General features: G+C 42.0%; 1 protein-coding gene across 2 annotated transcripts in view; it reads left to right on the top strand.

The window, feature by feature from the left end:
• The window catches only part of klhl5 (kelch-like family member 5), a 21,456-nt gene extending 7,490 nt beyond the window's left edge, over positions 1-13,966 (top strand). The window contains exons 3-11 of one of the 2 annotated variants that reach the window (XM_053480315.1): positions 2,596-2,732; positions 2,819-3,015; positions 3,717-3,929; positions 6,864-7,050; positions 7,123-7,347; positions 7,421-7,583; positions 8,149-8,361; positions 8,683-8,854; positions 9,793-13,966. In XM_053480315.1, the coding sequence (XP_053336290.1) occupies positions 2,596-2,732; positions 2,819-3,015; positions 3,717-3,929; positions 6,864-7,050; positions 7,123-7,347; positions 7,421-7,583; positions 8,149-8,361; positions 8,683-8,854; positions 9,793-9,849 (1,564 nt within the window). In that variant the 3' untranslated portion in view covers positions 9,850-13,966. The remainder of the gene's footprint in view (positions 1-2,595; positions 2,733-2,818; positions 3,016-3,716; positions 3,930-6,863; positions 7,051-7,122; positions 7,348-7,420; positions 7,584-8,148; positions 8,362-8,682; positions 8,855-9,792) is intronic. The other variant, XM_053480316.1, reaches the window with a different exon arrangement.
• Positions 13,967-14,064: the final 98 nt, after the last annotated feature.

Raw genomic sequence — 14,064 nt, 5'->3', positions numbered from 1 at the left:
TGACATCACAGACTCCATTTCTCCATCTTTCCTTGAGGTTCCTTTCCTTGAGGTTGAGGTTGGCTCTCCGTAGGATTCTCTCCAACTACCAATATTTACAATAAAAATGTTTTAGAAAAATAAGAATAAATGTGAATAAGTTTGTCAATTTCCAGTATGGAAGCAAGTACGAAACAGTTTCTTTTTATTTATATGTTTACATTTTAATTTTTAAGACACTACGCAACAAAAGAAGCAGCGAGTTTTTTTTTTCTTCTTGTTTTAAACAGATAGACAGTTAGGCTTATGCAATATTACAATAAATTACCACTATTGTCATAAATTGATAATTGATTTTTTTCAAAGTTTTGTGTTATAATGGCTTTTTTATTTTATTTCTTAATTAACGTTAACAATTTTAATTTAATATTGAATGCCAGATGTTAGTTTTTATTTGTAGATTTTCGAAGTTAAATGTAAAAAAAAATTTTGTAAAGAAAATTCCACGTTTAAAACAGAATTTTTTCACATTTTAAATGTTTAAAAACAGTTTTTAGTGTAAAACATAATATTTAATATTTAATGTTAAAATTAAAATCTTAGATTTAAACGGGCAATTTTTAACTTCAATGTAAAAATGTAATTTAAATTGACAATGTTTTAAATGTAGTTGTCAAAATTAGGATAAAAAATTTAAATATAAAAATTTCAGTTTTAAATGTACAAATTTCAATTTTAAAACAGCTCGCACTGTCCTTAATGTAATTTTTTTTTGTGATTTAAAAAAAAAAGTTAATAAAGTATTATCAGAAAATGTAATAAAATTCAACAGGACGATACAGCTATGAAAGTGTTCACAAAACCCTGATCTCTTAATAACCATCTTTGTCATAACGACATCTTCCACAAAAAATATTTGAAAGTCATTATTTTTTTGGGCACCATTTAGCACCATTTAATTGTTGCTAAGCAACAACCTTGGCATTATTTTTAGTTTGTAGATATGTAAGCGGTTGTTGTGTTATATGTGTATTATTATAAAAATAACTTGTTGAATAGAAAGTGTTTATTAATTTATTTAGAGCTTTACATTTTCTTATGCTAAGGGAAAAATAAACATCAATATTTACGTTCCTGGCACTGTAACAGATAAAAATCTGATGTTTTCCGTGTGTACTCGTGTTTTATAGATTAGTGTGAAGCAAAGCTCAGCTGTGGGTTGTATCACTCCGGTGTCCAGTGGACGTATAGATGGAGGAGTGAATGAATAAATAATGAAGTAGCTGTGAGAGCCGGTCAGACTCCTGCGTGACGCCGAGTTATCGACTGATTTATTACCGACTCTTAATGCTGCTTAAATACAAAAGCTTCACAAAGCCACCTTTCAAGCTTTGTTTTAGCACTCGCAGCTGAAGAGGACATCACAGGGACAGTGGAAGCATGCGATGTATTGTCTGCTGATATGTTCACACACACACACACACACACACACACACACACACACACACACACACACACACACACATTTAATGATTGTACTCTAAAAGAGCTGTCGGACTAATAGATTTAATGCTGCAAGCGCTGTGTGTGTGTGTGTGTGTGTGTGTGTGTGTGTGTGTGAGAAACAAAGAGCGAGAGATTAGCGCTGAATTGAACAGCGTTATCCTTTCCGTCACAGTGCTTCCAGTATCTGAGATAAAGCTCCTCTCTAATCGCCTTTCTCATTAGCTCTTCCACTTTCCATTTAAAATTTATAAGCGTGGTCATGGCAGTATAGGGGCGTGGCTTCTGGATTTCAGGACCAATAAAGAAGGCGTGGCATCTGCAAATTAATTACAGTGAAAGGGTGTGGCTTCCTAGTCCAGTCCCAGTGTAGGAGGCGTGGCTTCTGTGTCTAAGTTCATATGAGGGGGCGTGACTTAAAAGTTTCAGTTCAAATGTAGGAGGTGTGGCTTTTATGTTTCGGCTCAAGTGAAGGAGGCGGGGCTTTTGTGTTTCAGCTCCAGTGTAGGGGCATGGCTTTTATGCTTCAGATCAAGTAAAAGAGCGTGACTGCAACGTTTCATTTCCAATGAAGGAGGTGTGGCCTTAACGTTTCAGGTTAAGTGAAGGTGTGGCTTCTGTGTTTAAGTTTGTGTAAGGGGGCGTGGCTTTTATGCTCTAGTTTAAGTAAATGAGTGTGGCCGTATTGTTTCAGTTGCAGAGAAGGAGGTGTGGCTTATATATTTCGGGGTCTAATGTATAGAGAGGCGTGGCTTCTATCCTCTGGTTTTAGTAAAGGAGGCGTGGCTTCCATGTTTTGGTTCCATTGACACAGGCGTGGCTTTTATGTGTCACTTCCGGTGGAAGAGGCGTGGCTTCCGTGTTTCAGTTCCAATCTAGGGGTGTGGCTTTTATGCTTCACTTCCAGTGAAAGAGGCGTGGCTTCCGTGTTCCAGTTCCAATGTAGGGGTGTGGCTTTTATGCTTCCAGTGAAAGAGGCGTGGCTTCCGTGTTTCAGTTCCAATATAGGGGTGTGGCTTTTATGTTTTTGTACTAATGAAGAAGCTGCAACTTCTATGGTTTTTGTTCTAGTGAAGATAAACTGATCTCTTTCTCTCTCTCTCTGTGTATCAGGTTAGTCTTGTCCTCCGTGTCAGACTACTTTGCCGCCATGTTCACCAGTGATGTCCGGGAGGCCAAACAGGAGGAGGTGAAGATGGAGGGAGTGGACCCAGATGCATTGTGGGTGTTGGTTCAGTATGCTTACACGGGTAAGAGAGGCTAGAGTTTATAATAAAACATTATGGAAATGACGGAGATCCATCGAACATCGATCATCTCTCTCTGTCTCTCTCAGGACGGTTGGAGATGAGGGAGGACACGATCGAGGCTCTGCTGTCGGCGGCGTGTTTGCTGCAGCTCTCGGCCGTGGTTCAGGCCTGCTGTAGCTACCTGATGAAGCAGCTGCATCCGTCCAACTGTCTGGGAATCCGATCGTTCGCCGACGCCCAGGGCTGTCAGGACCTACACAAAGTGGCCCACAACTACACCATGGTAATACCACACGCACACACACACACACACACATGTGCATGAGAATGCATTTCCTGCTCACAATGGCCACACCCCCTTTACAGAGAGACAGAGGTATATCATAGTCACTGACTGTCTACAGAATAATCTCAAAAGGGACTTATTAGCACTTGCCCTCTCAGTTTCTTACTCCTGTTTTGTCTTTTCCTTTCATTGATTTATTTTTTCCTTCCACTTCCTAGAGGATTTATCCCCCTCCCGGATTAACTCTTTACCCAAACACACACATATACACACATCCATGCTTGTGTGCAAAGGATAGTGTGTGTGTGTGGTCACACTAGCGGTTATCTGGAGAAACTCCAGGTTTTTTCATCTAATGTCATGGCCTTGGGTTGTCATGGAGATCGCCTGGACATCGTCTCTTTTTTGAGATGTCACTGAGTCCCTTCCTCATCTCTCGCTCAGACTGGCTCACTCTTTCCTCTCAGAGTCTGTTTTATCTCTCTTTCTTTTTCTCTCTTCTTCACTGTCTCTCTCTCTCTCTTTTCAGTCTTTTAATTATATAACTTGAGATATAATATTGGAAGTATATACTACTGTTTTATTATCAGCTGGTCACCCTTGGGTTTGGGTGGGTGTGGCCGCATATGCAGATGAGCACACGTGAATGACATCCCTGTGTCCAGCCCTCCCCTTAGCCTTAATATCTTCCCATTCAGGAGCACTTCCTGGGTGTGATGAAGAATCAGGAGTTCCTGCTGCTCCCGGCGTGTGAGGTGGAGAAGCTCCTGGTATCGGATGATATGAACGTTCCAGACGAGGAGACGGTGGTGTCGGCTCTGCTCAGCTGGGTGCAGTACGATGCCGAGACCCGCCAGACTCAGCTCCCCGCGCTGCTCCAGCACGTCCGCCTGCCGCTGCTCAAACCCCAGGTCGGCCCGCGCGTCCGACCATCTGTCCTGTCAGACAGTTCTATCAATCCATCCATCCATCCAGTCAGACAGTTTCATCCATCCAGTCAGACAGTTCCATCCATCCATCCATCCATCCATCCATCCAGTCAGACAGTTCCATCCATCCAATCCATCAGTTTCATCCATTCATCCAGTCAGTCAGACAGTTTCATTCATCCAGTCAGACAGTTTCATCCATCCATCTAGTCAGTTTCATCCATCCATCTAGTCAGTTTCATCCATCCATCTAGTCAGTTTCATCCATCCATCTAGTCAGTTTCATCCATCCATATAGTCAGACAGTTCCATCCATTCATCAATTTCTCGATCCATTCAGACAGTTACATCCATCCATCGATCCATTCAGACAGTTACATCAATACATCCATCCAGCCAACCATCCAGTTAGACAGTTTCATCCATCTATCTATCCCTTTATTAAGTCATAGTTCTATCCATCCATCTATCTATCCATTTATTTAGTCATAGTTCTATCCATCCATCTATCTATCCATTTATTTAGTCATAGTTCTATCCTCCATTCATCTATCTATCTATCCATCCATCCAGTCTCAGACAGTTCTATCATTCCCTTCATCCATCCAGTCAGATGGTTGCATCAATACATCCATCTAGTCAGACAGTTCTATCCATCTACCCATCCATCACGAAAACTGCCCCTGCTAGTCAGACAATTCTATCTATCTATCTATCTATCTATCTATCTATCTATCTATCTATCTATCTATCTATCTATCTATCTAAAAACTACACAAAACCAATCTGCTATTCATAAGGTTTCATCCTTCCATTCATTTTTCCATACATCCTTCTATACATTAAAAACACTCTCATTGTTATGTTTCCATCCATTAAGTCAGACAGTTTCATTCATCCTTCCATACATTGCCAAAAACAACTTGCCAATTTGACTATTCCATGCATCCTTCCATCCTTCTATCCATCACAATATTAATCTACTAATCAGAACGTTCTATCCACTCATCTTTAATTAGTTGCATCTTTTACCTAATCATCTATCCAATTACAAATCCGATCCTGTTAGACAGTTCCACCCTTCTATCCTTCTATCCATCACAAAACCAATCTGCTATTCAAAAAGTTCCACTCATCTATCAGTTTTTCTGTCAATCTTTCATTTAAACGTATTTGCCTGTGAAACAGTTTCTTCTATTGTTCACATATCCAGCTGATCTATCCATCATTCTATTCATCAGAGACAAATTCTGTCTGTCACAGTTCCATCCATCCTTCTATCCATCCAACAACTAACAGACCAGGGAGCCTTCCGTTCATCTATTCATCCACTGATCACTCACTCACATCTGCCAGAGACTAACCCGTCTCTCTGTCACAGTCCCATCTATCTATATATCCATCTATCCATCCATCATTTAAAAGTCTGTCCATTACTCTTCAGTCAGATCACTGCAATCTGATGTTGGTCTGTCCATCAGTCATGTTCATGATTTTTAAATTGTTTGCTGTACGTGTGTGTGTGTGTGATGGTATCAGGAGGGTCTGGGTTTATTTAGACAGGATGTTCCTCTGCACACTCTTTTTATTTATACACACACCCACACATCCAAACACAAACCGCCTCAAGCATCAGTTTTCTCCTCTGTGTATTCATCCACCAGCCCCACACAAACACACACACACACACACACACACACACACACACACACACACACACACACACACACACACACAAACACACACACACTACAGTAAGTGGGAAAGTGCCTGTTAAAACAAATGAGGAAAGAAAACTTTTTGTCTCTGACTCATTTTTATCCGTCCAAGTCCAAGCTAGTCGGAAGCGCGTCCTTGTCGTAGCGGTAGATGTGGGAGTGCTACCTTGCCTGCCACACCTCGGACACCTCTTTGTTTAATTAGCTCTCCTTTCCGTCATCGCTCGCTCAAACTCTCGTCCCCGGTGAACTTTCTGCGACACTTCAGATCGCGGCCTTGAAGGAAAGAAGCGGAGATGACATCCAAGCGCATTCTGAGCGAGACACACGATTCAGCCGTGTCCGTTCCGTTCAATCTAAATGGAAATCGCGGCGCCTTTCATCCTCCTCGCTGACTTTTTTCCCTTCACTCCCAGCTCCGTGGCTCACTCTGCCGCCTGTCTGATGAAATACGATATTGGATATATCCCTCTGTCAGAGCGACCCAGCTGCCGCCGGGCTGCTTTACAGAGAAACATTTTAGTGTATGTTGTTTTTTTTTAAGTGCGGTGATGTATGAAGAGATAGAAGGGAATGAAAGCAAAGATGGATGGTGGGGTAGCCAAGGCGTCTGCGTGATGTAAGCTAGGTTTATGAAACGTGTAGTGCCGGTGTACCTGATGGGTTTAATAAACACAGCGGAGAACTTCAGAATCATTCAGATTCTCCTAGAAAAACAAATCTATCTATAAATAACGAGTGGAACTTTGCGAATATATCTTCTGCTCAACCACTCATTCCTCCTATTGCGTGCTACCTTTCCCCAGACTCTGACCGGGTACCTGGTGGTTTCGGGGGTTCAGTGTACGATTGCGTTCCCTCTGGACTCAGAACCATGAAATCTTCTAGACCTGAAGTTAAACTGTGGTTTGAAATGGAGGTCCCAGTTTGAAGCTTCCATAAAGATCCTACTAATATCAAGATCAAAACATCTCGAAAACATGTTTTATCATTGTTTATTATATTTATTTATTTTTAGCAAGTTATAACTACTGATTCGTTTATTATAACGGAACAAACCTGGAATGTTCTCACATGTTTTGAGAATGAGTGAGAGTCAGAGGAGATAAAAAGGAAAAGAGAGAGAATGACGGGAGAAAGAGCAAGAGGTGAATAGAGGAGCAAGTTGGTTAAACGGAGCTTGTGTTGTGTTTTTTAGTTCCTAGCAGACATGGAGTCGAACCCACTCTTGAGGGACAGCGTGGAGTGCCAGCGCTTGGTCATGGAGGCCATGAAGTACCACCTGCTGCCCGAGCGCCGACCGCTGCTGCAGAGCCCGAGGACGCGGCCGCGGAAGGCCACCGTGGGGGCGCTGTTCGCCGTCGGCGGCATGGACGCCACCAAGGGTAACCTCTACTAGCTCATACTCGTGAGGTCTTAAACTAGTCACAGGAATCTTAACGGCAGTTTGATCCCAGGAGCGACGAGTATGGAGCAGTACTGCGTGCGCAGGGACACGTGGCGGCAGGTGGGCGTGCTGAGCGGGCGGAGACTGCAGTTCGGCGTGGCCGTCATCGACCAGCGCCTCTATGTGGTGGGGGGCCGCGACGGCCTGAAGACCCTGAACACGGTGGAGTGCTACAACCCGCGCAGCAACACCTGGAGCATCATGCCTCCCATGGCAACACATCGCCACGGCCTGGGTGAGACGCCGCTGTCCTCTCACCGTGTGCTCTGGGAGGGGTTTCTATATAATAACGATGTGTGTGTGTGTAGGCGTCGCAGTGTTGGAGGGCCCCATGTACGCAGTCGGAGGTCATGACGGATGGAGTTACCTGAGCACGGTGGAGCGCTGGGATCCTCAGGCCAGGCAGTGGAGCTTCGTCGCATCCATGGCCACGCCCCGCAGCACAGTGGGCGTGGCCGTGCTGAACAGCAAGTGTGTGCTCCCTTTTCTCTCTCCCTTTCTGTCTTCCTTGCTCTGTTCTTTGTTTTTTCTTTTTTCTTTTCTTTCTCTCCTTTTCTCCATTCTTAGTTTAGGTTTTTCGTTCTCTCTTCCCTCTTTTAATTGTTCTGTTCTTTATTTATTTTCTCGGCCTTTCCTTTGTCTTTCATCCTGACTGCTTCCTTCCTTCCTTTCTCTTCTTCCTCTCTTCATCTCTTTCACTTTTTTTTCTCCATGCTTTGGACGTCACTTTCACTTATAAATTTTTTCCTTCTCTTTTTTTCACTTGTCTTACGTACCATTCTCTCTTTCCTTTTTCTTTTCTTTCCTCCTCCTTCTTCCTCTCACTCTTACTTGTTTGCTCTCTCTACTTTTTCTTTCATCTCATCCTTCATTTTCTTCTGTTTTTCTGTCACTTTTATCTCTTTCTCCACCTTTTCATTACTTTTGCCTTCTCCTTTTACTTATTTCTCTCCTGTCTGTGCCTCACTTTGTAATTTCTTCGACTTTTTTATTTTTTCGGTTTATGTCCCTCTCTCTCTTTCTCCCTTGTCTGTAGGCTGTATGCAGTAGGAGGGCGAGACGGCAGCTCGTGTCTAAAGTCAGTCGAGTGTTTTGATCCTCACACGAACAAATGGAGTGCGTGCGCTCCCATGGCCAAGCGCAGAGGCGGCGTCGGCGTGGCGACCTGGAACGGCTTTCTGTACGCCATCGGCGGCCACGACGCCCCCGCCTCCAGCCTCGCCTCCCGGCTCTCGGACTGCGTCGAGAGGTGAGGGGTCAGAGGTCACGCAAACAGTCCCACACACACTGGATATTTCACACCAGGTTTCTGAGTTCGTACTGTTCAGTCGAGCGTATGAGCTGTACTGGGAGAGGTGGAAGTGTCCTTCTTGTTGGACGTCCTCGTACAGTGTTCCAGCTTAGAACTTCGCTTCGCCCACCAGTTGACCCTTCTTTAAATCTTTTTGGGGATCTCTGAAATAATCCTCCTTCTCAAGTTTAATTGCATTCGCATTTATTCCAGAATAGAGCCATGTCTGTGACGCCCATACTGCCGTATTGTGACTAAAGCTCCGCCCCCTTTTCACAGGTACGACCCGAAGACGGACACCTGGACGGCCGTGGCCCCAATGAGCGTCAGCAGGGACGCCGTGGGGGTGTGTTTACTCGGAGACCGGCTGTACGCTGTGGGAGGCTACGACGGCCAGGTCTACCTGAACACCGTGGAGGCGTACGACCCCCAGACCAACGAGTGGACTCAGGTCCGTCTGTCTCACCGGCTGTCCGTCTCATCGTCAGTCTGTCTGCCTGTCTCACCATCTGTCTGCCTGTCTCACCATCTGTCTCACCGTTTATCTGTTTCCCCGTTTGTCTGTCTGACCATCTTTCTGCCCGTTTCATTGTGTCCGTCTGTCTCACCGTCTGTCTCACCGTCTGTCTCACCGTCTGTCTCACCGTCTGTCACACAGTCTGTCACACAGTCTGTCACACAGTCTGTCACACAGTCTGTCTGTCTGTTGCACCGGCTATCTGTTTCCCCGTTAGTTTGTCGGACCATCTGTCTGTCTGTCTCATCATCTGTCTGTCTGTCTCATTATCTGTCTGACCGCCTATTGATCTGTCTGTCTTTACCGTCTGTCTGTCTTTACTGTCTGTCTGTATGTGGCACCGTCTTTCTGTCTAAACGTTTAATCTTTTATCACAGTAACACGCATCATATAGTTAATTAAATTAAAGTAATGGCGCTTTGCTTTCAGTTAGTACAAAATTTTTTTTTCTTTCTAAACACACACACACACACACACATATGATAAGGTAAAGCGGTTACCATAGAAACAGACTTGTGTTCTTGTCATCCTGTTTTGGAAAAAATTAATTTTGTCAGCGGACTGAAGGTGTGTAGTTTTAGTGTCATGTATAACAAGTGTATTAGATCTGTGTGTGTGTGTGTGTGTGTGTGCGCGTGTTAGTGTACAAGATTGGCTCAACATTAATAGTATCACCTTTCTGCAATTGTGTTGGTGCCTTAGCCAAGTGAAAATAGAAACTGTGAACTGAAAAAAAGCACACACACACACACACTGTATACCTTGTTGTACACTTCACTTTATACCTGCTGGTGTATTATAGAAAGATGAAATAAATCGCAATAAACTATAATTTAACACTGTGTGTGTGTGTGTGTGTGTGTGCACTGTAGGTGGCACCTTTGTGCTTGGGCCGAGCCGGAGCCTGTGTGGTCGCCGTCAAGCTGTGATGCTCCGCCCCCTGAGGACTGTTACCGTGGTGATTTGTGTACAGTAACCTCATAGCTTTCTCATTGGACATGGAGGCGAAGAAAAGAACTACACACACACACACACACACACACACACATTTAATCTGGAATCAAGAGGGATGGTTAAGACGCGCTCAGAGATGTGGGTGACACATGCACACACACATAATTAGGATGTTCAGGGTACATTGGTTTATCAGAGGGATGGATAGAAACGCGGAATGGATGGATAAGAACGAACAATATTTGGAAGGAATGGATGGTTGAAGAAAGGGATTGATGGTTAGGGTATAAAATACAAGAATGAAGGGAAATGGTTTGGCGAGGGATGGATGGATGGGATTTGGGAAAATGAAAGGAAGAAATAGATGGATAGATGAACGGTTTAGTGGAAAAAAGAATGGGAGGGAGGAATAGCTGTATTGATTATTTGGTTTAAAAAATAAAACAAGGAAGAAGGGGAAAGATGGATGGTCATGATGGATAGCTTGATGAGGGGAAATGAGAAATATGAACAATGGTTTTGTAAACCACAGAATAAATAGATAAATGGATAAATGGATGGATAAAGAAAAAACTGAATGGTTGGCTGAACAAAGGGGCGGGTGGTTGGATTAGATAAAACAAACAAACAATGAATAGGAGAAACATTCAGATGGATGGATGCTTAAATAAAAGGATGGATGGACGCCTGCATTCTTTTTTTATATTCACTAGTTTCTATTCCTCTCTTCTTCTTTTTTTCCTTTTCTGATTATTTATTTCATGTGTCATGTGCCTTGTTTGATGTGGCCTTGTTTAACTACTTTGCAAGAAGTGACAGAAATATGGAATGCGTGTGTGTGTGTGTGTGTGTGTGTGTGTGTGTGTTGGTTCCTGCAATGCAGAGGAAATTGGGGAATCGATTTAAAGCCGAGGGAATTAAAAGCTTGCCAGCAGAGCATGTAGTGTCGGCGTGTGTGTGTGTGTGAGAGAGAGAGAAAGCGAGAAAGCTTATTTTTTCCTTTTGTTTGTTGGCTCGAGTGTGTCAGCGTGTCTCGGGCTGTCAGTCACAGTACATGGAAGTCTCTAGAAACCACCGAGTTCAGAACCCCAGGGCGCAGATGCTGCAAGGCATTGTGGGTAGCGAATATTTGAAAAAGGGATGTACGTGCAAATTAGCTGTCAATCAAACCGGTGTGCTTTTCTAAATGGCTAAAGGATCAGGTGTGTTTTTTCCTTCTGTTCCTTCAGCACGGCACGAGGAGCGAAGACAGAATCTGGAGGATGAGACAGGTAGAGGGAGTGAGACGGCAAGTGCTTCATTAGCAGAAAATAGACACAGTCTGATAGGTCTGAGATGAAAGGCAGAGAACTCGGGCGTTATTTGTAGAGGTTTGCGGCGTTATTATGTTCACACGCTGCGTGATCAATCATCTGTCTATTCAGTGTAATTTCCTTTTCTTCTGTGGGGGCGTTTATGTATTTATCTTCTCCCGCATTTACAGTCTGAAGGTGTGCGAGTCTGCACACAGACACATTATGTGTGCACGTCAGAAAGCATCTAAGCTTTGTGTGTGTGTGTGTGTGTGTGTGTGTGTGTGAGTGAGTATGTTTCAGGCAGGTGTTTATTTTCCAATATTGGGACGCTTTATCCTGGACTTTCACATAACTAGATGATATGAAAATAATATCATTCCTTAGCTTTAGCTTTTTTTAATAGAAACAGACATTGCAGTATTCTCCATCTCATAAACACTGGGATGTTTCATATGCCATATCGTGAGCGTAATAACTCGCAATTCAAGGTTCTATTGTGTATCCAAACTTTTACTTGACAGGGAATAAAATATATTCCAGGGAACATAACAAAGCCAAATGTTCCCAGACAAAGGAATGTCATATTCATCATATCAAAAAGAGAACATTGTATTTCCCAGCAGAAAAAGATCAGATACACCATATCCTGAGATTCCTGGGAAATACTATCATCTCTGTCCTGCTGGATATATATATTCCGCTGATATATATATATACACACATCAGAATATTTGGATATATAATATGATATATTTTCTACCCTGGCAGAAGTAATTGTATTATATCATAGACCGTTGTTCTGGACACATTTGGCTAAATCATACTGACTGTCCTGGATAACTGGATATATTCCCTGAACTATTCTGTACCCCCTATTAAGGCAAAGTTGGGATATGTAGAAAATCTGATTCTGGGAACACTGGAATATACTATATTCTCTATTTCAGAAAAATGATGTTTGAATATGGTGTATCCCCAGTTCTGGAAATCTACATTCCCTATCCTGATATCATCAGCATATAATAGCATATAAAGCAGTTTTTAAATAATGATTTCATTTATTAAGGGAAAACAGCTCTCCCAACCTGCCTAGCCCTGTGTGAAAAAGTAATTGCTCCCTAAACCTAATTACTACAATCAAGCATATGCGATAACTGGCAATGAGTCTTTCACTTCGCTGGAGGAATTTTGGCCCACTCTTCTTTGCAGAATTGTTTTAATTTAGCCACTTTGGAGGGTTTTCGGGCATGAATGATCTGTTTAAGGTAATACAACAGCATCTCAATCTAATTTTTTTTCCTTATTAAAAAACTTTACCTTGTAACTTTCCTGGAAAAACTAGTATATACTACATTCCCGATCCCTTTATTTCTGGGAAGCCGAGGATCCTGAAGCTCCCACACAGATTAGGATTACGTTATTAAATGTGTCCCTGTATAAGAACACAACAGACACCTGCCAGACAATCAGAAGAAAGTGTAGCATGAGTGTGATAGTAACACAAAGGTGTTAATATTTAGAACCTATATAGATCTGTGTACATGGGTTATATAGTATATGCTGAATGATATAGAGGAAGTGTTTATGCGTTGCTGTACAGTGTTGTATAATACAGTGCGTATACACTTCTTATCGAGCAGAGCTGCACATTGTACTTGAACATATCCAGATATCAAGCACACATTAAAGATTCTAATAATTGATTATTCATCCACATTAAGCAATTCGATAGGTTTCAACTGGATGAGATTCTAATCAGATATTTTTGGTTTCATCTTAAACACGCACATGCATGCAATGACCACATTGAGGACGACAGAAGCGTTAATAATTTAAACTGTTGATAATTCAGGAATATTAAAAATAGTTTCACTTCACTGGAAACCGTGGTGAGCTTTTTTTGTTGTAAATTAACTGAACAGATTCCGTTAACATTTCATTTAGATCCGATTGTACGTCTAAAACCGATTGTACAGATGCTACAAGTTCAAGTATGGTTAGCTGTTGTTGTTGGTTAAAGGTCTGAGAGTGACAGTTCTCATTGCTAGCCACCTAGGAAACATGAGAAATACTAATTTGCTTAGTGTAAAATTATTTTAGAAGAACATAATGTCCACAAAAACTAGAGTATCGTATCGGGAAGGTCAACATTTACCTCAGATGTGTAGGTAAATTATCAAGAAAACTCTCCCTTTAATAAAAAAAAAACATGCAGCCTTTTCCCGTACTGTAGCATCGACCGCTAACTGAAATTCCATGTTATGTCATGACTTCATCACTTTGAGCTATCAGAATTTTTTCTGATGTAATAAATGAAGTGACGTGATGTAATTTGAACGTTGCCTTAAACGTGTCAATCATGATCTTCAGTCCGTTAAAAAAATTGCGTTCAATCCACCTTTTTGTTCTCCGTTAATCTAACAAAACATTCTTGAGCGAACCATTTACATTCGTCCCAAGTTGAACCGACCATCTTTACGAATTCTTTTACGTAAAAAGATTCCGTCTAAGGGGTGTAATTGTTGTCATCTAGCCATACTGCCTTCACTGATGATAATGATAATAATGGTAATAAATACTGAATGTTGCAGTGTACTGTATAACTGCTTATTGTCATGCCTAATAAGAGATTCTGTACAGCAAGATATACCAACCAACAGTGGGTTATTTGTTTTGTCATGAATTTATGGAAAGTGTACTGTTGGTTCAATGTGTGTATATGTTCTGAATGTTTTCTTTATGTACATTCCACATATATGAATGTAAATACTGTTTATATTAAAATATGCAACAAGCAGTGCTTTTGTGACTTGCCTCATATAGTTTTTTCCACCAACACATTTAAACACATTTCTGCTAAATGTCTCAATTAATTAAAACTCTAAACATCGAATG

The sequence above is a fragment of the Clarias gariepinus genome, chromosome 20, assembly GCF_024256425.1.
Source record: "Clarias gariepinus isolate MV-2021 ecotype Netherlands chromosome 20, CGAR_prim_01v2, whole genome shotgun sequence".
Classification (NCBI taxonomy): domain Eukaryota; kingdom Metazoa; phylum Chordata; class Actinopteri; order Siluriformes; family Clariidae; genus Clarias; species Clarias gariepinus.
Note: the sequence above shows the minus strand (reverse complement) of the source record. Positions and strands in the feature narration are given on the sequence as shown.